At 40.7% G+C, this 25125-nt stretch overlaps 1 protein-coding gene across 7 annotated transcripts in view; it reads left to right on the top strand.

Annotated features, from left to right (window-relative positions):
- camta1a (calmodulin binding transcription activator 1a) overlaps window positions 1–25125 on the top strand; it is a 1308418-nt gene that overhangs the window by 60027 nt on the left and 1223266 nt on the right. For 6 of the 7 annotated variants that reach the window (XM_072586311.1, XM_072586310.1, XM_072586307.1 and 3 more), the window contains one exon: window positions 4706–4824. The exons of the other annotated variant lie outside the window; for it this stretch is intronic. In XM_072586311.1, coding sequence (XP_072442412.1) covers window positions 4706–4824 — 119 coding nt within the window. The remainder of the gene's footprint in view (window positions 1–4705; window positions 4825–25125) is intronic. 7 annotated transcript variants of the gene reach the window in all.

The raw sequence follows: 25125 nt of genomic DNA, 5'->3' as shown, positions 1-25125 counted from the left end.
AAGTTCACCTTGGAAGACGCTAACCTGAAGATTGAGGACTGAATGTCCTTGGCTGCTGAAGTGTTCCCTAACTGAGAGGGAACATTCCTGTCTGGCAATTGTTACAAGGTGTCCATTCATCTATTGTTGTATCTGAGTGGTCGCTCCAATATATCATGCCTCAGCGCATTCTTGCCTGCAGTATTTTTAATATGTACGGGAATCAAAGGTTATGACAAAAGGAGAGTGGAGTTTAGATTAGATTAGATTAGATTACTTACAGTGTGGAAACAGGCCCTTCGGCCCAACAAGTCCACACCGCCCTGCCGAAGCGTAACCCACCCATACCCCTAACCTAACACTACGAGTTGAGGGTCATCAGATTAGCCATGATCTTATTGAATGGCGGAGTAGACTTGATGGGCTGAATGACTTACTTCTGCTCCTACATCTTAAGATTCTACAGTTGGCCTCAATGCCCTTGAGATAAGGAGGTCAGAAATTGACCAGGATGTATGTTTTGATCACTATTTGGTGGCCTCATTGGAAAAAATGCATGGGGCTACCATATGAGGAGAGGTTTGACTAGCTTGCTGGGTGATCTCATAGAAATTGCTTTCAAAGTTTGTATTGGAGGTTTGGGTACTTTTAATGAGGTTTGGAAGGTGCCTGGCATAGACTGTACCTCAGCAAGATTTGAAACTTTGTCGAGAAGAAAGAAAATAAATATATATTGTTGAAAAATATTTGGAAGCTGCTTGTACTCATTGGAGCATTTCTCCAAGAATACCAATTCAGACAGCTTTGAGAGAGGAACGTGTTGATTGGTTTGTTAAAGGGACTCCAATTGGTAAGGATGTTGCCATGGAGAGTGTGCTAGTTAATGATTGACAGTTAACTGTCAGGCTTATTCTAAATTTAAATGAGTTGCATTGACTATGGTCAGGGCATTGCTCTGAGAAATGAACCATTGAATGTCGTTCACCTATTTTGTGCATATATAACGCAACAATGTGCACCCATGTTTTCTTCTGCCTGCAAAAAAAAGGGCTCTGTGTACTAATATATGTAACCAGCGTGCCACATTGCAAGCCTGACTGACAATACTAAATTGGTTGTCAGCATAACTTTTTGCAAGTTCTGTACTATCCAGCCAATGTTATTCAACTGAAGGATTAAATTTTAATGTTAGGCAATGTACTGCAATTGTACTGGTTAGGAATGTTCAGTATGTCTAATTTGTTCGTATATTTTGCTGAATATTTTTACTCTGCATATGCTTTCAGCAGTACGCAAGGGTCTGTGCCACCAAATGACTGCTAAAAATACTTGTATTTGCCAGTAAATCTTTTTCATCCCAAATCCTCAACCAATTAACAAGATTTTTTAAAAAGTCACTGTTGTAGGAAAATACAGCTAATATTTTGTATACAACAAAGATTCACTGTCAGTAGCGCAAATAATGTGGTTGAGTGACGCAATTGGTGAACTAGCAATTTGGATACAGAATTGGATCAAAGGTAGAAGACAGAGGATGGTGGTAGAAGGTTGCCTTTAAGACTGGAGACAAGGGTTGGCACTGTTTCCAGTGCTTTTCGTTACTTAAATGATTTGGATGTGGACATGCAAGGTATAGTTAGTAAGTTTGCAAATGACACCAAAATTGGAGATGTACTGGACAGTGAAAAAGGTTACCTTAGAAGAATGGGATCTTGATCAAGTGGGCCAGGAGGCCGAGGCGATGTGAGGTGCTGCATTTTGGAAAGGCAAATCAGGGCAGGACTTATACACTTAACAATAAGGTCCTGCTGAGTGTTGCTGAAGAAACAGACCTTGGCATGCAGGCTCATAGTTCCTTGAAGGTGGAGTCTCAGGATAGTGAAGGTGTTTGCAATGCTTTCCTTTCTCAGTCAAAGCATAGAGTGCAGGATGTTGTAGTTGTGTGTTTGCTGAGCTGGGAAACCTAGAATTACGCAAACCTTGAATTGAGTAAAGGAGTTGGGAGGTCTGCTGTAGCTGTACAGGATGTTGGTTAGGACACTTTTGGAGTATTGTGTGCAATTCTGGTCTTCCTCCTATTGAAAGGATGTTGTGAAACTTGCAAGAGTTCACAAAAGAATTAACAGGATGTTGTCAGGATTGACTGGTTTGAGCTATAAGGAGAGAAGCGTCAGAGGCTAAGGGGTGACCTTACAGAGGTTTATAAAATCATGAGGGGTATGGATAAGGCAAAGAGACAAGGTCTTTTGCCTGGGATGGGGGAGTCCAGACCTAAAGGGTATAAGTTTAGGGTGAGAGAGGAAAAATTTAAAAGGGACCTCTGGCAACTTTTTTCATGCAGAGGAAGTGGTGGAGATTGGTGCAATTGCAACATTTAAAAGGCATCTGGATGGGTATACAAATCAGTAGGGTTTAGAGGGATATGGACCAAATGCTGGCAAATCGGACTAGATTAGGTTCAGAAATCTGGTCTGTTTCTGTGCTCTTTGTATCTATGACATTGGCAGGAGCACTTAGTTGCTCTTTTCCAAATAGTGTGGTTGGATGTTCAGCTCACTTGAGATGTTGATATTGAACCAAAGAACCTTTAAAAGGTATGTCGTGATGAGAATTTGTATTCCTTTTTACTGCTCATGATATGTAAGTTTATATGTAAAAGGTGCATGTACTATTGCCCTCTAGTTGGAATATCCTAATTAAATAATTCCAGTAGTAAGATTTTTTTATTTAATGTAAAAGGTACTACTTACCATTTACTTTGAACTTATTGTTATGTTTCATTCACTTGTGCAATCATATTACACACATTGAGGAGATACAGATGATAATACTTTGATAGTTTGTCATTTTCTCAGTCTCTTCCATGACACATTTCTAGTTTTTTTTAAACAAGAAAGTGATATTGTAAATTTAAAGTAAAGGCATAGTAATTCTAAGGGTTTTTAGTAAGCTGCGAGAAGTCGCTTGTAGTCAAATTTCCAGAAAGTTGACTTTTAGGTGAACTTGAATTTGGAACAGGTTGTGGGGAGATGAGTCCTTCTCTCACTTTAGATTCAATTTTCAAGGAATTGTTACTAATTACCTTGGCTGTTTGCAGCTCGTTCAATGGGTTTCATCTGGAAGGAGTTCCTAGCTGATTTAAACAGTCAACAATGGTTCTGTCATATGGCTCCTACAAGTTCAGTATCCTTTTCTCAAGAGTGATTTATCTATTGATTCCAATTATCTTGTGTTGTTTCACTCCTTGAGATAGCCAGTGTCTTTGTATTTAAAAGATCCTTTCGATTTGACAATACTCATTCGAATTAGCTTCAAGAAAGGGCATTGAGTACAAGTCTGAAGTGATCCTTATGCTCTCTCTTGAGGTAGGGATGTGGTTTCAACCCACAAAGAAAATTGGGTGACCTATTCGTGATCTTTTGCAAACTTTTGTTTTCAACTTTAAAACCTAAAATATACAAGTCATGGCAGATGGCTTCTTTTGAAGGTGTACTATCCCTTCAGAACTGCACTGCTGATAGCCGAGATTCTACTCTCAGATCTTGAGTAGGATTTAAATGCTCAATAGTCTGACTCACTGAGTGAAGGCTGACACTAAGGATAAAAGAAACTTTTATGCTGAGTGGGATGGAATGAAAATTAGGAAGAAAACATGACGACAGTACTCTTTTTATTCAAAGATATTTTCGTGAAAGAACAAGATATATAATAAAAATGTGGAAAAGAAGAACCAAGAAAATAGATTTATATCTGAGTTACAGAGGATCTTGTTATTACTTTCTCAGAAATTTAAAATGTATTACTAACCTTTTTCAGATATGTAGTGTTATGGTACTGAGGTGAACCCCTCTATTAATTAAACCAGGCATCCAGAAAAGCTTGCCTTGCCTCATAATCTGTTAAAATATCAGCGACCGAACTTCCAAATTCCACTATTGTAAAAAAGTCAATTTATTTTTTAACTCAAAAAATGAACTTTCAACAACTGTTCACAACTTTCAGCCCCTCTTTCTCTTAACTGCTTACTATTTGCCTCCAACTCTATAACAATACACTGTTTCAATATGACACTTATTAAAATTACATCAACTTAATTTCAAAAATATACAGTCGCTGTCTTCTGTGTCTTCGCTTTTTCAGCTGAGGATCTCCGCGCGTCGTCTTTTTTTTTTGCTGCCAGTAAGTTTCACATGAAAAGGTACCTTTTGATAGTGTGTGTTATCTAATTTCTTGGAGAGCAAGATGTTATGTCGGCCATTACCTCTCTGGCTGTACAGCAGTTGCTCTCTAACCAATTTTCAAAATGTCTGCATTATATACCTCCCAAAATCAGATCATCTCATTGGTGCGATGTTGGCAAAACAATAATTTCAAACTCGATTGGGTTTCACTATCCTCGGGCATAATTTAAACTGGTTAAATTTGCGTTGTTGTCAAAACAACAATCAAAACTCGGGTATCCATTTCACAGCCAAATGTTACATATTTGCAATTTTCCAGTACACACTGGGATTGCCATCCAGTCATATACACAAGTGCTTGTCATCTCTCAGTTCAGAACAGCATTGTCTGTCTCTTAAAGGTACAGTACACACCTTCAACTTCATAACAGTAGTCCTGGTTTGCATTCAAACATTTTATCTGTCTGTACTTAATACATTTCAACATGATATGGATCAAAAATATTTTAACCTATAAGAAATTTGTATCATTTAATTCATTTCAGATGATCATGGGAACAGCAATGGCAGTCATGTGAAAATATTTTTGCCCAAGAAGTTACTCGAATGTCTACCGAAATGTTCTGCTTTACCAAAGGAGCGACACCGCTGGAACACAAATGAGGTACTGTGAAATGTTTGTTTCTTCTGACTTTGCCTAATTATAAGCAGCTTGATAATACATTGAGAGCTGTTTCTTGAGCTTGGAAGCTTTACTTTAGATCGTGTTTTTGGTTTTGTAAGAATGGCAGATGAAGGAAGAGATAACAAAACAAATTCATGTTATAATAATGTTCCATAATGTTGGCTGAATGTACAGATTATGAACTTTAAAATTATCATAGCTTTCATTGGGAATGTCTTGTAAATGCAGTGCCCAGTTCCTTATGCATTTCAGTTTGGGTTGTTGTAGTTGTTAGCTACTAAGCATTTCTTTCTCCATCAGGACATTCCTTGTAATCGGGATAGCTGCATGAGTTGAAGTCCCTCAGACACTCTACTGTTTCTGATGGCTGATGAACTGAATACAAATCTTATTTGTTGTCTTATTGGTCGCATTTTTAGGATGATCTGGTTGGTTGCAGCACGGTGATTTTCTTTTTAGAAAATTTAAAAGGGCTTGCCATTGCTGTAGGTTGTTCTAGTACTGCATTTTATTTGTTTGCTTGAGAGTTTCGCATTTGGAAAATTATCAGTTATGTTGCATAACTGAATCAAACCAAGTAAGGAAACTGGGGATGATGGTCTTGATATATTGAATAAGACCTCCTGGTAGACAAGGCTTGATCTTCACAAGCACACTCTGCACTTGGTGTATGTTAAGGGACTGTAAATCCTTCTGATGATTGTCTCATTTTGAATGATATGTGTGCATTTATGTATATATTTATGAATGCATAATGGTTAATTACCTGCCCTTCAGTTATGTATCAACTGGTGATGAATTCTTTGTTTTTAAAAGGGTGTCAAATTAATCTGGCAGTTATTTTAATAACAGGCTGCTTTAAGCATTATAGTAATTCATTGATTATAAAACTATCCTGAGTTTGTGTATTCATTTGCTGATTTTAGAGCTTGTAACCATGGTGTTAGGAAAACTGCTAGGTCAGTTTCTTCAAAAGAAACCCAGCATATGGCAAACTGGATTGTAATAAATGATTGGATAGTTAGTCCCAAGATTCAACTTCCATGTTCAAGCATTGTGATCTGAAACTGCAACTCACTAATGAAATGAGTTGCACACTATATATGTAAGTCAAGAGCAAATATTTAACCTTTTACTACTAGGTGTTGTAGGGAGAAATATCAAAGAGGAGTCTTGAGTTCTGTGTTCAGTAGTGCAAGCAATCTTTCTACAGAGTGTTGTTTACAGACAGGGAGAGATTAGAGCATGCTAAGAGTCTGACTTTCACGTGGAGCCATTTTGCTCTCTCAATTATAGCTAAAATTGGAGGAGAGGCTGTGACACACTAACTTTCCCCAGCTAAATACAACATATTTATACTTTTTCATGTTCCAATGGTTACTTGTAACGTTGACATTGTTAGCCACGTCCCTTAATCTGTACATCCAATATATTATCACGTGATCAATGATGGACAGCTCTGGTCAGCCCTAGGTCCTCCCATAATCTTAATATGTCTACCAAATACCTCCATCACCTGCCTTTGGGATCTTAGAATGCTTTTGAAAGTTACACTCCTTCCCAGACATTTGCCACCTGCACTGCATTATTTGCCAATAACTGAATTACTTATCACTAAGAACTCTCTGACATTCTCTACTGACATTCGTATGGAAGATTAGGAAGTAAACTAATTTCTACCAATTGTTGTAAAGTCTTGAAAGTCGTCTCTAATATAAAGTTACTATAATTCTGTGACACAGCTGACAAATGGGAACAGCCCCCCTCACTGCAACCTGAGAGATCAAACAACAGTCCTTCTGACTTGAAGTTGTAATGAAAGTCCTGGTTATTCTCATGTGAGTTTTAAACCAGAGTTTGGTTCTCAAATGAATCTTTTACTATTTCTACTCCACATTTTCTGTTACTATTTGAGCAACATGGAGACTCACTAGCACTGCTGCCTCATAGGGTCAGGGACTGGTTCTTTGATTTCAGTCTCAGGTGACTGTTGATCTGTGGGTTTTATCTGGATGCACTGGTTTCCTCCCATAGTCCAAAGGTGTGCAGGTTGGGTAGGTTGGCCGTGCTGAGTTGTCCATAGTGTCCAAGGATGTGCAGGCTACGTAGATTAGCCATGGGGAATACCATGTTACAGGGATAGGGTAGGGAGTGGGTCTGGGTAGGATGTTCTTCAGATGGTCAACGTGGACTTGATGGTCTGAATGGCCTGCTTCCACACTGTAGGGATTCTATGATTCTAATTTCCTTTCCTTAATAGAAAGCATCTATTGCAATTCTACTCGAGGATGAAAAATCGATCATTGTACAGTCTTACTAACTTATTAAATGAAACTTGGTTAGATTCCACAAATGATGAGTGGACATAACCACATCATCTTTTTGAATTTTGTCATCTGTCTCTGTTGCTCTTCACTTGTTCTTTTGGATGTAAGAGTTTGTTTAAATGTTCACATTTGCACTTAAACTTCAGTTGTTTATCTCTCGCCAGTCCTGGTCAGCAGTCACATGACACCAGGTTATAGTCCAACAGGGAGAAAGTGAGGACTGCAGATGGCGAAGTCTTGAAGGGCTTGTGCCTGAAACATCAACTCTCCTCTTCGGATGCTGCCTGACCTGATGCGCTTTTCTACTACCATCCTTCTCGTCTCTCGTCCAACAGGTTTAATTGAAATCACAAGCTTTTGGAATGCTGCTCCTTCATCATCCCAGTCCAACATCAGCACCTCCACACCATGTCTGCCCAGTCCTGACCTCTCTTTGCCCCCTCCGTATGCTGGTTGTGTTGACAACATTTCTTGCATTATCTTAATGATGGAGTGAACGTCTTTTACTGCCTACAAACAATTGCTCAAGGAATTCAACTAATCCTTTACAGTAGATTAGATTACTTACAGTATGGAAACAGGCCCTTCAGCCCAACAAGTCCACACTGACCCTCCGAAGAGCAACCCACCCAGACCCATTCCCCTACATTTACCCCTGCACCTAACACTATGGGCAATTTTAACATGGCCAATTCACCTAACCTGCACATTTTTGGACTATGGGAGGAAAACTGAGCACCTGGAGGAAACCCACGCAGACACTGGGAGAATGTGCAAACTCCACACAGTCAGTCGCCTGAGGCGGGAATTGAACCCGGGTCTCTGGCGCTGTGAGCAGCAGTGCTAACTAACCACTGTGCCACCATGCCGCCCTAATTTGTTTGCATTTCTAACAATTACCGAAACAGTTCGAAACACTGTAGGATCAGACTTTTCTTTCTATTTTTTACAAAATAACAAACTTAGGACCTTGGCTTAAGTAAGTCTTTCAAAAATGCCCCCTTATTGAATTGCTTATGTATCTAGAACCATCTGTTAAAAGAAACCTGAGTACATTCCTTAATGCTTCATCTCACCAGGGCTCTTTTTTTTTACAACCCCCCAAGGGATCTATCTAATTTCTTACCTGGTAACCCTGTCTGGAGGCCACAAGTCTGGCTGTGAATATCTGCTACATGTAACTGCTAATCCCTTTTGGCCAACTTGTCTCAACTACAAAGCCACAGGTTGCCTTCTTGTCAACTTTAGTCATGGGCTGCTCCAACACAGGGTAAACTTGAACCTGAACAAAATACCATTAAGGTAATATTACTGAATCCTTCCATACAAAACTAAATATTGTAAATGCTAAAATTCTGAAATAGAAAATGAAAATGCTAGAAATACACAGCATATCAGGCAGTGTCTATGGAAAGAGAAGCAGAATTAACATTTTAGTTTAGTGAACTCTTCAGAGGACACAGGACTACAGCAGGTCATAATGATAGTAGTTGACAATGCCATAGTAGAGGGATTTGAACAAAATATGAGTATTTTAATGTGGAGAGCAGCAAAGGTTATATAAAAGAGTTTTCAGTTAAGATTTTACACTTGTGGGGAAAAATCCCAATAAAACAATCACTCTAATAAAGTTCAGCATGCTTTAATGTATGTTAACAATCATAAATCTTTGTTAGCTATCTCCAGCGCCAGCTGATATACTGACTCCACTGAATCATCAAATTCAGAGGAGATGGGGGGATGGGGATCAACAACATAATCAAAAAGAGCATGAAAAATCTTTAGTTTCAATTGTCAAGGAATGTGGTTAGTTTTAAAAGTAATGATGGATGATGATCTCTATTAGAATTGTAGCCCACAGAGCATGATTTCATAGCAACTTCCACCTTCGGCATGCCACTTTTTGAAGTGAAAGCTTCAAGTGCTAACTTTAATGGGATGTACTGTAATTATTTTTATTTGTTCATGTCATGTAAGTTTTGTTCAATATTAACATTGATTTCCCAAATTTAAATGTCCTTGGGCAAGTGATAATGAAGCCCGCTTCATGGATGTTGCACTCCATGTGATGTCACAAAACTGTTCCTTTTCTCAAGGATACTGTGCCATTGACTTTTTTTCAGAGGGGTCATAAATGGGCTGGGCTCCAATTAGATGAGTTTGGTCCAGAGACGAAAAGGATTTTGAGAGGCCTTTTGTTTATATGTAAACAGATGAGACTTCAGCCCAAAGTGGTCATGTTTTAAAGTGACCTGTATAATGAAAGGGGAGTGGTCAGCTCTCAGCTGAGCAGTTCAGCTCAGAGCTAGTTGGGGGTGCAGCAGGCTGTCTCTCTCTCTCTCTCTCTCTCTCTCTCTCTCTCTATGCCCTTTTAATTTCAACCTGTAAGCATCTGTTCCTTTTTTCTTACTGTTTTTTTAAGTGGTTTGCTTATTGGGACTGTTGCGTATATTCAGAAGAGCATAATCAAGTTTAGTTTGGTTAGACTGAATTCTGTAGGTGTTCTTTATTCTGTTCTTTGTTTCATTGTGTAATTTTGTGAATAATTCTTTCTGTTTTAAAACCTGGTAGTCAACCACGCTAAGTTATTCTGGATAATTTTCACTGTACACTTCGAATCATAGCTATGTACAGCATGGAAACAGACCCTTCAGTCCAACGTGTCCATGCCAACCAGATAACCCAACCCAATCTAGTCTCTGCCAGTACCTGGCCATATCCCTCCAAATCCTTTCTATTCATAGACCCATCCAGATGCCTTTTAAATGTTGCAATTGTACTAGCCTCCACCACTTCCTCTGGCAGCTCATACCACACACTTAGTAACCTGTGTGTGAAAACGCTGCCCCTTAGGTCTGTTTTAGAGCTTTCCCCTCTCTCCCTAAACCTATGCTCTCTAGTTCTGGACTCCCTCACCCAGGGAAAATACCTTGTCTATTTACCCCATCCATGCCCTTCATGATTTTATAAACCTCCATAAGGTCACCCCTCAGCCGCTGACGCTCCAGGGCAAACAGCCCCAGACTATTCAGCCCAAATCCTCCAACCCTGGCAACATCCTTGTAAATCTTTTCAGAACTCTTTCAAATTTCACAAGGTCCTTCCAATAGGAAGGAGGCTGAGCGAAACAAATTGCAAAATTATGGTCTGGGCAGCCTGCTTAAGAATGTGTTGAGTGGTCTGGCCTAGTGCATAACAATGTAGATACATCCACAATGGTGCTGGAGAACAATTTCTACAATTTTAACCCAGTGACAGTGAAAACACAAAAGTACAGTGCCAAATCAGGATTGTGTATGAATTGGAATGAAATTTCTAAATGTACTTCCTTTCCTTGCCCTTCTGAGGCATAGGGATTGTTGATTTGGAAGAATTTGACAAAAGAGCTTTGTTAAGTTGCTACAGTGCATTTTGGAGACAGATACGTATAAGCAAACCGCTTTAGTTCGACTTGCAGAATTTATTACTTATTAACTAAGATGCTATCTTTTGTCAGTCACCTATCTTGCCATTTCTGCTTTGATTTGACTGTTTGACTTATGTTTTTGATTTGCTAAAGTGAGACTCCAAGTACATCAAAAATTAGATTGTATGAACCCAAACTGACATTTCAGGAATACATTAATCCTCTAAAAATATCTTCATTTAATTGTTTAAAAAAGGCCTTTGGTACAGATCAGGAATGCCATACCTAAATGTATAAACAACCTCTTCAAGGATTACTTGCGTTTGACACAGGTCAGAGAGGGTTCAGTGCTTTCTGGAATGATGGTAGTCTTATGAGCAGAGATTAGGCCTGTACTCATTGGGATGTTAAGTATAAGAGGCATTCTTATTGGAACATTTCTTCCTCACCCAGATACTGCTTCATTCTCTGAGACTTGTATTCTGTTCAAGATCCGTAATCCATTTTGCTTTAAAACTGACTTTCAAAGCTGCTGCTGCTTTGCTGTTCTTCACTTGAGCAAGGGAAGCAGTGAGTGGCTGAGCATGGGTTTTATAAGTCTTAGCACATGGGAACAATCAGGGCTTCTACTTCCAAGATATGGGAGCTCCAGCTTTGTGTTGAATCTGAATCTTGACTGAGAATGCAAGTCCAGAAGAAGAATGCAGACAATGGCTGTGTTGAGGACTTGGCAAGAGGTTCCAAGCTAGAGGGTCAGCAAGTGGGCAAAAATGCCAAGTTAGAGGGTCAGGGAGCAGGAGATTCAGGAAGAGGATTGTTGGTAAGAAGGTGGTGCAAGGACTAGAAGTTGCAAGTTAGATTTTAATTTCAAAGGTTGAGAAACCTACCAGTGTTTCTCATAAAGTAGTGTTATTGAGGAACATAACGACAATATTGGAAGACATACCGGTGTGAACCTGTTCAACCCATCAATTGGATTTCTGAATCTGTGTCTGAAATCCATTTACTTTTATCGTCTTCAAAGTCATTGACAGCCTAGTGTAGGGACAAGGTGTGTCGTCCTTTTGGTTTGAAAGCTGACATGACCCTGATGGAAGAATTGCACTGGAAATAAAATCTCACTATTGCATGAGCTATCATAAATATTTGTTGAATTACTCAGTTGACTAATTTTCCTGACTTTGATTGATATTGAAGATAACAGAAACCGACACCAGATTTTATCAATAAACAAGAAGACAAAGCTTATTAAAATCAATCTTATCCTTTAACAAGTGGCAAAATAGATTATTAACTAGTGTGCAAACTTAAACTTTATCACTTTCAATTAAAACATGCACACATTCATTCACGTTCAGGACAGACAAGAAAAATAGCTGTGTAGAAATATTATGAGTGGAAAACAGACAAAAAGGAACAAATTCTGCAGATCAAATATCTAAATCACAAGTCGAATGAGAGCCTCTCTCCTCATCCTTTTGGCTTTTTGACAATGATATTATGTTGTTGACCTTAGATCACCAATTGTGTAGCCAGTAGGTTGGGGTTCAGTCTTGGAATGGAAGTTCTTTGCCATGGGCATCCAGTCCCTATACACCTCCAGCCTCCATGACAAAGGCCCCCAAGCCCTCTGTTTCTTCCTCACCCGGTGTCCCCACGAGTACCATTCCGCTGACGCACTCATTCATTTGGTTGAACTGATCCTGACCCTCAATTGCTCCTTTGAATCCTCCCACTTTCTCCAGGCCAAAGGGGTAGCCATGGGCCCCAGCTATGCCTGCTTCTCCGCTGGGTACATCTTCTGCAGCAAACCGGCACCATTCCCCACCTTCTTCCTTTGCTACATTCCAAAACAAAAGAACGCAACAGCATGTGAAACAGTAATTGCTGTTCCTGGAATTCGAGGAAATCACCTCCACTACCTAAAATACCTCAAAAAAGAGCAGCTGTTACAGTCAGAAATTTTCCTGTCCTCCATCTTGGATTATCCAGAATCGTCCTCCTCATCAGTACTGCATCAGTATTTACTGTGGAAAAGGATATGGAATATATACACTGTAGGGAAATAGATGGTGACATCTTGCAAAATGTCCAGATTACAGAGGAGGAGGTGCTGGATGTCTTGAAACACATAAAGGTGGATAAATCCTCAGGACCTGATCAGATGTACCTGAGAACTCTGTGGGAAGTCAGACAAGTGATTGCTGGACCTCTTGCTGTGACATTTGTATCATCGATAGTCACAGGTAAGGTGCCGGAAGACTGGAGGTTGGCAAACATGGTGCCACTGTTTAAGAAAGGTGGTAAGGACAAGCCAGGGAACTACAGACTAGTGAACCTGACATCGGTGGTGGGCAAGTTGTTGGAGGGAATCCTGAGGGACAGGATGTACATGTGTTTAGAAAGGCAAGGACTGATTAGGGATAGTCACATGGCTTTGTGCGTGGGAAATCATGTCTCTCAAACTTGACTGAATTTTTTGAAGAAGTAACAAAAAAGATTGATGAGGGCAGAGCGGTAGATGTGATCTATATGGACTTCAGTAAGGCGTTTGACAAGGTTTCCTATGGGAGACGAGTGAGCAAGGTTAGATCTCACTGAATACAGGGAGAACTAGCCATTTGGATAAAGAACTGGCTCAAAGGTAGAAGACCGAGGGTGGTGGTAGAGAGTTGATTTTCAGACTGGAGGCTGTGACCAGTGGAGTGCCGCAAGGATTGGTGCTGGGTCCTCTACTTTTTGTCATTTACATAAATGATTTGGATGTGAGCATAAGAGGTACAGTTAGTAAGTTTGCAGATGACACCAAAATCGGAGGTGTAGTGGACTGCAAAGAAGGTTACCTCAGATTACAACAGGATCTTGATCAGATGGGCCAATGGGCTAAGAAGTGGCAGATGGAGTTTAATTCAGATAAATTCGAGGTGCTGCATTTTGGGAAAGCAAATCCTAGCAGGACTTATACACTTAATGGTAAGGTCGTAGGGAGTGTTGCTGAACAAAGAGACCTTGGGAGTGCAGGTTCATAGCTCCTTGAAAGTAGAGTTGCAGATAGATAGGATAGTGAAGGTGGCATTTGGTATGCTTTCCTTTATTGGTCAGAGTATTGAGTACAGGAGTTTGGATGTTATGTTGCGGCTGTACAGGACATTGGTTCGGTCACTGCTGGAATATTGTGTGCACTCTGGTCTCCTTCCTATCAGAAGGATGTTGTGAAACTTGAAAAGGTTCAGAAAAGATATACAAGGATGTTGCCAGGGTTGGAGGATTTGAGCTATAGGGAGAGGCTGATAAGGCTGTGGCTGTTTTCTTGGAGTGTCAGAGGTTGAGAGGTGACCTTATAGAGGTTGACAAAATTGAGGGGCATGGATAGGATAAATAGACAAAGTCTTTTCCCTGGGGTGGGGGAGTCCAGATCTAGAGGGCATAGGTTTAGGGTGAGAGGGGAATATATAAAAGAGATCGAAGGGGCAACTTTTTCATGCAGAGGGTGGTACAGATGTGGAATGAGCTGCCAGAGGAAGTGGTGGAGGCTGGTACAATTGCAACATTCAAAAGGCATTTGGATGGGTATATGAATTGGAAGGGTTCGGAGGGACATAGGCTGGGTGCTGGCAGGTGGGACTAGATTGGGTTGGGATATCTGGTCGGCATGGACGGATTGGACCGAAGGGTCGGTTTCCATGCTGTACATCTCTATGACTCTACGTTGACTGTATTGGCACCACCTCATCAAATTCACCAATATGTTCCACTCCGACCTCAAGTTCACCTGGACAACCTTGGATATCACCTTGACCTCTTTATCTCCATCACTGATGATCAACTCAACATGGACACCTTCTACAAACTCACCAACTCTCACAGCTACCTGACTACACCACCTCCCATCCTGCATACTGTAAAAACCCTATTCCTTATTCCCAATTCCTCCTCCTCTTCTGCTCTCAGGGAGACTAGTTCCCTCACAGAACACACCAGATGGCTGCCTCCTTCAAAGACCGCAATTTCCACCCCACCAACTTCTGAGTGTATCTCATCATCCTCTGGCATTTCTGCCACCTACAAACTGACCCCACCACCAAAGATATGTTTACCTCCCCACCCCTAGTTGTATTCTGTAAAAAGCATTCCCCCCGTGACTGTCTTGTCAGGTCCACACACCCCCACTAATCCACCCTCCCCTCCCGGCACCTTCCCCTGCCATGCAAGAATTTCAAAACCTGTGCTCACACCTTCCCCCCCCTCCCCCAATGTCTCAGGCCCCAAATGAGCCTTCCACATCAATCAGGAATTTATCTGCGCTTCCACATGCCAGTTATTGTATGTGGTGGTCTCTACATTTGGGACACCTAATTACAGAATGCTTCAGGGAACATTTCTGGGGCACAAGCACAAAGCAACTCTACTGCCCTGTGGCCAAATACTTTAACTCCCCCTCCCAACTCTGCCAAGGACATGCAGCTGCTCCATAGCCAAACCCTAACCACTCAACCACTGGAGGAAGAATGCCTCATCTTCTGCCTTGGGACTCTCCAACCATATGGGATCAAAGTGGATTTCACAGGTTTCCTCATTTCCCCTCCTCTCACCTTCTCGCAGATCCAACTCAGCATCGTCCTCCTGACCTGTCCAAACTTTCCATCTTCCTTCCCACCTATCTGCTCCAGCCTCCTTTCTGAACTATCACCATTGCCCCCACCTTCATCTACCTATTGCATTTCCTCATACCTCCCCTCCCCACCATCCATTGATCTCTCTACCCCCATGGCTCAAAAGCCTCATTCCTGATGAAGGGCTTAAGTCCAAACTGTTGACTCTCCTGCTTCTTGGATGCTGCCTGACCTGCTGTGTTTCTCCAGCACTACACTCTTGATTCTGATACTCCAGCATCTGCAGTCCTCACTTTCTCCAAGCAGTTCTGCTTTGCCAGTTATTGTTTGCATGCTTTTTGCAGGCAGTTTTTCAATCCAAAAGCACCTGGTGCCACTTGTCTTAGAAAAGAATCAAATCCGACTTGTCCAAAAGTTGCATGACATTGTGCAACTCATAAGTGAACCCAAATTGAATGTTAGTGAACAGCATCCATGTCAATGAATAATTTCTACTGAAAACAGCATCAGCAACTTTTTCACAATTTTGCTGATGATTTGAGAGTGGACGTATTGGAATGTGAAGAGTTGGCTTGGATTTGGCCTTCATTTGGATAGAACATACCTGGGAAATTTTCTGCTTTATTGGGTAGATGCCAGTTTTGTACTAGAATCAATGATTTGGACAAATCTTCAATATCGTCACCCATCAAACAGGTATCTTTCATGAGCACAAATTCAAGATTCATCATGAAATGAAACTTATTTAGTGAAGGTGTCAAACTAGTTTTGATACTTCATTTGTAATATGAAAATATAAATGTTGACCTTGCTAAATAGCCAAAACATGCTCAGGTACATCATGTATCAACATCCACATATCAGAGTAAAGGGAAAAATTTAATTTTGAATTCTTTTAAGGATGGGGTGGTGGGAGGGGTGAGGGAGAACACACATTTTGTCAACAGAACTTTTTTCTTGAAGGTAAAATAATATGGTTGGAAATTTCATGTGGCTAGGTTGATTTGATGTTCTGGTCTGTGCCTAATCAAGCACAGGCAGTTGTCTATGGGATCTTGGTTAATTCATTTTGCTCAGAGACTGTAGTATTGAGATGTCTTCTAGTCATTCTTGAACAAAAACAATCCTGTTTCACACTGGAATCATCACAAAAGACATAAGCTGTTCACCTATACTTTAATAGCTGTAGCCCTGTTCTTCAGGAAAGAGGAGGAAATGGGGAGCTGTAGGCCAGTTAACCTGTCATCAGTCTAATAAGAAAATATTAGTCTTTCCCCAACTGAAAATCCAAGCTTGAAGAATGCTACTTAAATAGAACAGCCATAGACCTTAGTCATGAGAAACAGTTGGGTGTTTTCTCTGGAGCGAGTTGAAGAAATCAAGGCCAGCAATTATCTGGAATGATGTGGTTTCCAAAAAGATTTCTTGTTTAGAAAAATAGTTCAACTGTCCTACCTTTGCTGCTTTTTTTAAAAAAATGATGCAGTATCCCCACGATCTTACAGTCTGAACTCTTTTAAAAACAAAATTGATTAAATGTGAAGCCATAATAAGTTGTGTAAGGTCTTGCCATTAGTTAGAGTGGGGATAGTTCTACTGCCATTTTTCTCTTATTCATTGTACGTTTGTCTCTTGCCATTCGTGTCTGGATGCAGAGTACTGCAGCGGGTGTATGTTCTAGTTTAACGTTGGTTCTCTTCAACATTACTTAGTATTATTTCCCAACTGTGAAAGTTTGAATAAACAATGTTGATATTTTGTTCATCTATACTTTAATAGCTGTAGCCCTGTTCTTCAAGAAAGAGGAGGAAATGGGGAGCTGTAGGCCAGTTAACCTGTCATCAGTTTAATAAGAAAATATTAGAATCGGTTATTAAAAGTGTAGTATTGTTATTGACTGTTAGAAATTCATAATGATTGAGTAATGTGGATTTTGAGCTTCTAACTCTTAGGATAAACAAGTGGAAATGAGTGCACATATATTTGAATCTTCAAAAGGCACTTGATAAGGCTTTATGTAAGATTACGTAAATTTAGTGTTCACTGTGAAGGGGTAATGTATTTTCATTAATACATTCTTTATTGAAATTTTGAAATAAAAATAGAAACTGCTAGCAATGCTCAGGTTAGGCAACAAATATGGAGGGAAAGAGTTAATGTGCATGGTGGCTCAGTGGTTAGCACCGCTGCCTCTCAGTGCCAGGGACTCTGGTTTGATTCCAGCCTCTGGTGACTGTGTGGAGTTTGCACATTCTCCCCGTGTCTGCGTGGGTTTCCTCCGGGTGCTCCGGTTTCCTCCCACAATCCAAAGATGTGCAGTTTAGGTGAATTGGCCATGCTAAATTGTCCATAGTGTTCAGGGATGTGTAGGTTAGGTACGTTAGTCAGGGGTAAATCTGGAGTAATAGATTAGGGGAATGGGACTAGGTGGGTTACTCTTGATGTTGATGTGCTGAAGAGCCTGTTTCCACATTGTAGCGATTCTATGATTCTATAATGATCTTTCATCATAGTTGAGAAAAGATAGGAGCAGGAATAACAAAAGATGATATCTTTGATAGAATAGAAGTTGAGAGAGATTAAATGCAAAGAGGTTTCATGATTAAAAAGACACAGACTGTATAAAGGTAATGACTTGTGTATTGCGAGCATTTTCTGAAACCGGACCAACTGGTAGGGCACCAAAAATATCAATGGCAAATACAGCCTTGTTAATATTGCAAAGTTCTCTTCACGAATATCTGGAGACTACGGTTGGAATTGGGAAACAACAGCTCTGTGTTCTTACTCTCAGAATCATACCTTTTATGCACAGAGCCCCAGCCAAAACCATCACGTTCCCCCTACACAGGCAGGATAGACCAGCACAGGTTGCAGCACAATGACGTACAGTCATGGGACTGATGTCCCTGAAGTCCTCAACTTTAACTCCAGACCCTGTGAAGTTTCATATTTTCTGGGTTTCAGTTTGATTTCACAGGGTGGCGCAACATGGAGGGCCAAAACAATTAAATGAAGACATTTTTAGAGGATTAATATATTCCTGAAATGTCAGTTTGTACAGCCGCAACATGACCTCCCAACTCCTGTACTCAATACTTGGTCCAATAAAGAAAAGCATACCAAATGCCTCCTTCACTATCCGATCTACCTGCGATTCAACTTTCAAGGAGCTTTGAACCTGCACTCCAAGGTTTCTTGGGTTCAGCAACACTCCCGAGGACCTTACCATTAAGTATATAAGTCCTGCTAAGATTTGCCTTCCCAAAATGCAGCACCTCTCATTTATCTAAATTAAGCTCCATCTGCCACTCCTTAGCCCTTTAGCCCATCTGATCAAGATCCCATTGTAATCTGAGGTAACGTTCTTCACTGTCCACTTTGGTGTCATCTGCAGACTTAATAACTATACCTCTTATGCTCACATCCAAATCACTTATGTAAATGACGAAAAGTAGTGGACCTAGCACCGATCCTTGTGGCACTCCACTGGTCACAGGCTCCAGTCTGAAAAACAACCCTCCACCACCACCCTCTGTCTTCTACCTTTTGAGCCAGTTTATCCGTATGGCGAGTTCTCCTTGTATTCCATGAGGTCTAGTCTTGCTCACCAGTCTCCCATGGGGAACCTTGTCGAATGCCTTACTGACATCCATTTAGATCATGTCTGCTGCTCTGCCAGGAGGTCAAAGTCCTGGAACTCCATCCCAACTGGTATTGTGGGTCTACTCAGATGTTATGGACTGCAGTAGTTTAAAAAGGCAGAAGTCAGCTCACTACCACGTTGTCAAAGGAAACTAGGGATGGACACAAATGCTGACCCAGACCATGATGCCCGTATCCCATGAAAGAATTCAAGACATTTGGGCACAAGATGTTCCTTTGGTTCTGTTTTTAACCTGTTTAGAAACCAGTCTTTATGCTTATAGCAAGGTTTTTTAATAGGCCACTCAAAACTAGTTTCAGTGAAATTCAGGGGTTTGTAGATTTTACTCAGTAAGTTACTCAGAAATAGGAAAAGGGCTCCATGGAGCTAGGATGCTACAATTAGTTAGAATAGGAAAGCCATGACAATTGTTAGCTTGGGACAGAGTTTGTGGGAGAATACAAGTGAGAATGACTACATACTGCTAAATTGCTGCTGTTAGCTATGAGAATCTGAGAGCTGAGCAAAATCCCTGAAGATTGTTTGGTGCACCTGAGAGCAGAGCTGTAGGAAACCGTGAAGCAAATTTGTTTGGTAGAGCTTGACAGACTGAAGTTCAGATAGTGAGAGTAGTGCAGATCAGTGAAGCTGGCTGTTGGGTAACAGTTGGAATTGTGCTTGAGTAAGTGCTGGCATGCAGCCTCTGGAATCTAATGGAACGTAGATCCATGTAAAGAGATTGAACCACTAGGAGTTACACAATTGTTGAGGCAGTCCAAGTGGGGGGGAAATTTGAGGAAATCTGGAAGCTAGATCTTCAGAGATAAAGATTTGACATCTCATGTGAAAGAGGCAAAGTTTAATGAGATCCGCAGGATTAGTGACCATAATCACTATCAGATGTGTGGCAGAGCCAAATTCAGTTGAAGCATTCAAGAGAAAATTGCAGCATTCCATAAAAAGTGTGTAGGGCTTTGGGGAAAAGATGAGGCGTTGACATAGTGAATTGCTCCTGTACACCAGCAAATAAAAAATATGACCACCTTTCATGCTGCAACCATTTTATCTGTGGAAGTGTTGCTTGAAGATTGGTTGATGGACGTGATCATTCTTTCTCACCTTTTTTTTGTCTTGTTTCTGGTGGACAATAGTGAGAGAGTGGGGTGACTGCAAGAATGAATGCTTGATCCTCAGCTATTTATATTCCAAAGAGTGGAATGCATCTAATGTACCCTTCTGGCAATATAAAGCTAAGGGATAAAGTAACGTGATGAGGCAGAGGCTGCGAAAAGGTAGCTGTTCTGATCTGTTCAAAGATCACATCCTGAAATATTGACTGTTTCCCTCTTTACAGATGCTTCTAGAACTGCTTTAGAAACATTTTCTACTTTTACAACAGGGAAAACTTTATTGAGTGTAGAAGAAATAGTGTAATGTAATGAAATGTAGGCAAAATGGTAAAATTTTGATTGAACAATGAAAAGTTGGGAAATATGGTATTCTGAGAGGTTCGACTGTCCTTGTGCACAAATCACAGAAAGGTGAAGTGCAATTACAATTATCAATGAGGAAAATTGATGCTAGATTAGGCTTCCTTTATTCATTCTCAAATCATTTTAAAGTCTTATTGCAGTTGTGTAAGGCCTTAGTGAGACCACATGTGGAACGTATTGACAGTTTTGGTTTCCGAAATTAGGGAAGCTTAAACATGCCTGGGAACAAAGATTTGCCAGATGGAATCTTAAATTGAGGAGATAATGAGTTAGCTATTTTTCTTTGTGTTAGAAGAAAGTGTTTTTTGTTATTAAACACACAATATTTTTAAAGGTTTGAAATGATGGGTGCTGGAAGCCTTGTCCCCCTGGCTGGGCAGTCTAGAATTAGGGATCACATTGTCAAAATAAGGGATTGGACATTGAGGACTGAATTGAGCAGTTTCTCCTCACAGGATTGTGATTTCTGTTCCTCTGAAAGCTTTGTTTATTCAAGATAAAAACTTTATAGATTGTTGGATGCTCAGGAAATCTAGGAATTATGAGGGATGGGAATGAAAGTAATTGAAACAGAAGGTCAACAATGATCTTCAGAGATGATTGTTTTGAAGGGCCACATGGCTTGCTCTTCCTATTTGTTCTAAAAAAATATGGTGAACAGTTAAGACTCCATATAACACCACTGCTAATCAAAAATGGAAGGCTTAATTATAAACTAGCAAGTAAACGTGCTCATTTTAGATAGGCTGTACCTTCATTTTTGGAATCACCTGCTGTATTGTGGATAAATGCAACAGTTGTATTGTCTGGTAGATGGAGCTGTTTTCTTCCAGCATATTTTGGATACATTCAGGAATAGATGCTTATCATTACGTGAGTTTATATAGATTTTGGATTTTTCAAGAAAATTGAATAAGTGCAGATTAAGTTGAATTATCTTGACCAGTGATGGAGAATAATTGATGTTCTGCATGTGTTGCAAATCCAATTTGGTTGAAGTTTCTTAAATTTTATCTGTGAAGTATTGGTTTTTAGAATTCTTATTCTGGAAAAGGAAGGGAAATCAGTGCTTTGTGGAAAAAAGGGGACTCATTTAAGTTTTCTTCATACACATAGGTGCTTTTGAGCAAACTTAAGAAAGATGAGGTTTGGCACAGCAGTCACCATGATTGCAGAGAAGGAAAAATTCCAAAACAATAAAGTTGATAATTTAAATGGGTAGTTAATAAAAAAAATTACAAGTTCCAAGCTGCAGAGTGAACTAGGAAAATTTTTATTTTGCTTTCCTGCAAGTTAGAGAGACAAGACCCCAAGCCCTGATGATCAGAGAAGGGGTTAGGGAGCTGGACCGACCCATATTGGGATTAACTAGCATTGACCTTGTATTCTCATCCGGTGATGCGTAGTCAGGATTGGTCTCAGCATAAAGCAAATGAAAGTTGGAGTCAAATATCAGTTTCATATCTTAGGCTGAGCTTTCATTCCTTCCCTACCTGTTTTGTGGATAGATTTGAGACAGGAGGCAGAGAAGAGTGGTTGTCCATCCAACTTATTCAGTCTCAGGGTTCACATGCACACTTCCTCTCTTTTCCATGCACGCACATTCACTCTCCCTTACACCTCCAATTATATAATTCTCTAATTTCTTCACTCTCTACTTTCTTTTGCTAATTTCTGTAAGTGGGGTGAAAGAATTGAATAGAATGCATGGAAACAATTCCATGAGACAGACAGAGAAATAAAAGGGGAGAAAAAGAAAGGGATTGCTGATGAACTTGGTGGTCTCTTAGCACTTCTTCACATCCTCAAGGCGTTATCCCAAAGGTGCAAGATTTGCCTGTTTACCAATGTCCTTTTTTAAGTCACCTATTGATGTGGGCATCACTGGCCAGCATTCCTTTCCCTTGGAAAGGTGGTGAATTGCTTTCTTGAACTGCCGCAGATGACATGCTTCACTATCCAAGGGCTGCATTTCACTCAATCTGGTGTACTGTACCTGCTACCCACAATGTGGGCACCTCTACATCAGGGAGATTAAAAGCAGATTAGGTGACTGCTTTGTGGAACACCCACATTGTCTGTAAAAATGACTTTGAGCTTCCAGTTACTTGCCACTTCTAAGCAGCAACATTTCTATTTTAGGCCTGCTTCAGGGAAGCTCAACACAAACTGGAGGAAAAATACATTGTTTTTATCTGAGGCATCTTATAGCCTTCAGAACTCACCATTGAATTTGAGTTTCAGAACATGAGCATGCTGCTCCATATTTGTTACCTAACCCACATCACTAGGTCTGTTTTGTACGGGATGCTCCCCTTTGGCCAACCCATTTTCAACCATTCCTCCCTCCCCTCACCAATGTTTTTTTTCATTCATGGAATGTAAGCATTACTGGCTGGCCAGCATTTATTTCCTGTCCCTAGTTGCCCTTGAGAAGGTTATAGTGAGCTGCCTTTTTGAACTGCTGCTGTCAATGTGTTGACCCACGATGCACTCTGGGAGGGAGTTCACGATTTTGACCGAGCAACGCTGAAGGAAAGGCAGTTTATATTTCCAAGTCAAGATGGTGAGTCACTTATAGTGGAACTTGCAGGCGGCGGTGTTCCCATGCATCTGCTGCAGTGGTCCTTCTGGATGGAAGTGGTCGTGAGTTTAAAAGGTGTTGTCTCAGGGCTTTTGGTGAATTTCTACACTTCATCTTATAGATGGTACACACTGCTGAACAGCAGAAGTGGATAACTGTGGATGAGGTGCCAAATCAAGCAGGCAGTTCTAATCCTGGATAGTGTCAAGCTTTGAGTGTTGTTGGAACTGCACTCATCCAGGTAAGTGGGGTGTATTCCATCACTTACATGACTTGTGCCTTGTAGATGGTGGACAGTCTTTGGGAATTAGGAGGCCCATTACTCAATTGTATTTACATGGCTTGTCCAGTTCAGTTTCTGATCAGTAATAACCCCCAGGTTGTTGGTAGTGGGGGATTCGGTGATAATGCAATTGAATGTAAAGCAGCAGTGGTTGCATTGTCTCTGCCTGGAGGTGGCCTTTGCCTGGCATAGGTGTGGTGCAAATGTTACTTGTCACTTTTTAACCCAAGCCTGGATAATGTTCAAGACTTGCTGTATTTGAACATGGACGGCATCAGTATCTGAGGAGTCATGAATGGTGCTGAATGCTGTGTAATTATTGGCAAACATACCCCATTTTTGACCTTGTGGTAGAGGGAAGGTCATTGATAAACTAACTAAAGATGTATCCTGAAGAACTCCTGCAGAGATGCCTTGGAGCTGAGCTAAGTGATCTCCAACAACCACAACCATTTTCTGATGTACCAGCTTTGACTCTAGCCAGTCAAGATAGCCCCCCCTCCCACCCCCAACCACCAAATTCCTATTGACTCGAGTTTTGCTCGTGTTCCTTGATGTTGCACCCAGTCAAAAGTGGCCTTTATGTCAAGGCTATCACTCTCACCTCATCTCTGGGATTCAGCTCATTTGTCCATGTTTGAATTAAGGCAACCATGAGGTTAGATTCTGAGTTGCCTTTGTGGAACCTAATTTGGGCAAACAGGTGCTACTTGGAAATTCTGTTGATGACATCTTCTATTACTTTATTGCCCCGTAAGTCTCCTCTCAGTAATGTGCTGAGAATGGAGTGATCCTGTTTTTTTTTTGTGTATAGACTATACCTGGCTAGTTTTCCACATTCTACGTTAGAATGTAGTAACTATACTCCAACAGCTTGGCTAGGGTGCAACAAGTTCTGGACCACAAGTTTTTGTACTGTTGTCGTGAATGTTGTCAGAGTCCATAGCTTTTGCAGTATCCAATTCCTCTGACCATTTCATGATATCAAGTGGAATGAATCAAGTTGACTGAAGGCAGGCACCTGTGATGTTGGAGACCTTAGGAGAAGGTCGTGGTGAATCATTCACTCAATTCTGGCTGAATATTTTTATGAATGCTTCAGCCTCCTCTTTTGTATTAATGTGGAGTGCTTTCCCATCATTGATGGGGATATTTGTGGACCCTCCTCCTTCTGTGAGTTATTTAGTTGTCCAACATAATTCATTGACTGTGGCAGGTCTGATTTAGCTGAGAGATTGTAGCTTTGTCTGTCACTTGCTCTTTATGCTGTTTGTAGTTTCACCAAGTGGATGCCTCACTTTTAAGTATGCCTGATGGTGCTACTCCTAACATGCTGCCCTTTCTTCATTGAGCCAGGGTTGAGACCTTTGGTAATGCTCGCGTGGGTGATATGCCAGGCCATGTGGTTGCAGATTGTTTTAGAGTATGAGTCAGCTTCTGATGACCCACAGTACCTCATAGCTGCACAGTTTGATCTGATGTGGAGGTGTCAGTGTTGAACCAGGGTGGATAAGGTCAGAAGTTACATGACACCTTGTTATAGTCCAACGAGTTTATTTGAAATCACAAGCTTTCAGAGCAATGCTGCTTTGTCAGGTGGACCCCACCTGACAGAGGAGTAGTGCTGTGAAAGCTTGGGTTCTCAAATAAACCTGTTGGACTATAATCTGTTGTCTGACTTCTGACTGCTAGATCTGATCAAAGTATGTTCATTTAACCTGGTGAGAATACTACACAACACAATGATGGGTATTCTCAATGTATAGTAGATTACTCTTGCTGATGTTGTTATTGGCAAGGTGCATCTATGGCAGGCAGATGGATGAGGCCAATTTCATTGTTACCCTCACCACCTGTTGCAGACCCAGTCCAGTAACAATGTCTTTTAGAACTTGACCTGCTGAATCAGTAATGCTGCTGATGAACCA

Source organism: Chiloscyllium punctatum, chromosome 16 (assembly GCF_047496795.1).
Source record: "Chiloscyllium punctatum isolate Juve2018m chromosome 16, sChiPun1.3, whole genome shotgun sequence".
Taxonomy (NCBI): domain Eukaryota; kingdom Metazoa; phylum Chordata; class Chondrichthyes; order Orectolobiformes; family Hemiscylliidae; genus Chiloscyllium; species Chiloscyllium punctatum.
Note: the sequence above shows the minus strand (reverse complement) of the source record. Positions and strands in the feature narration are given on the sequence as shown.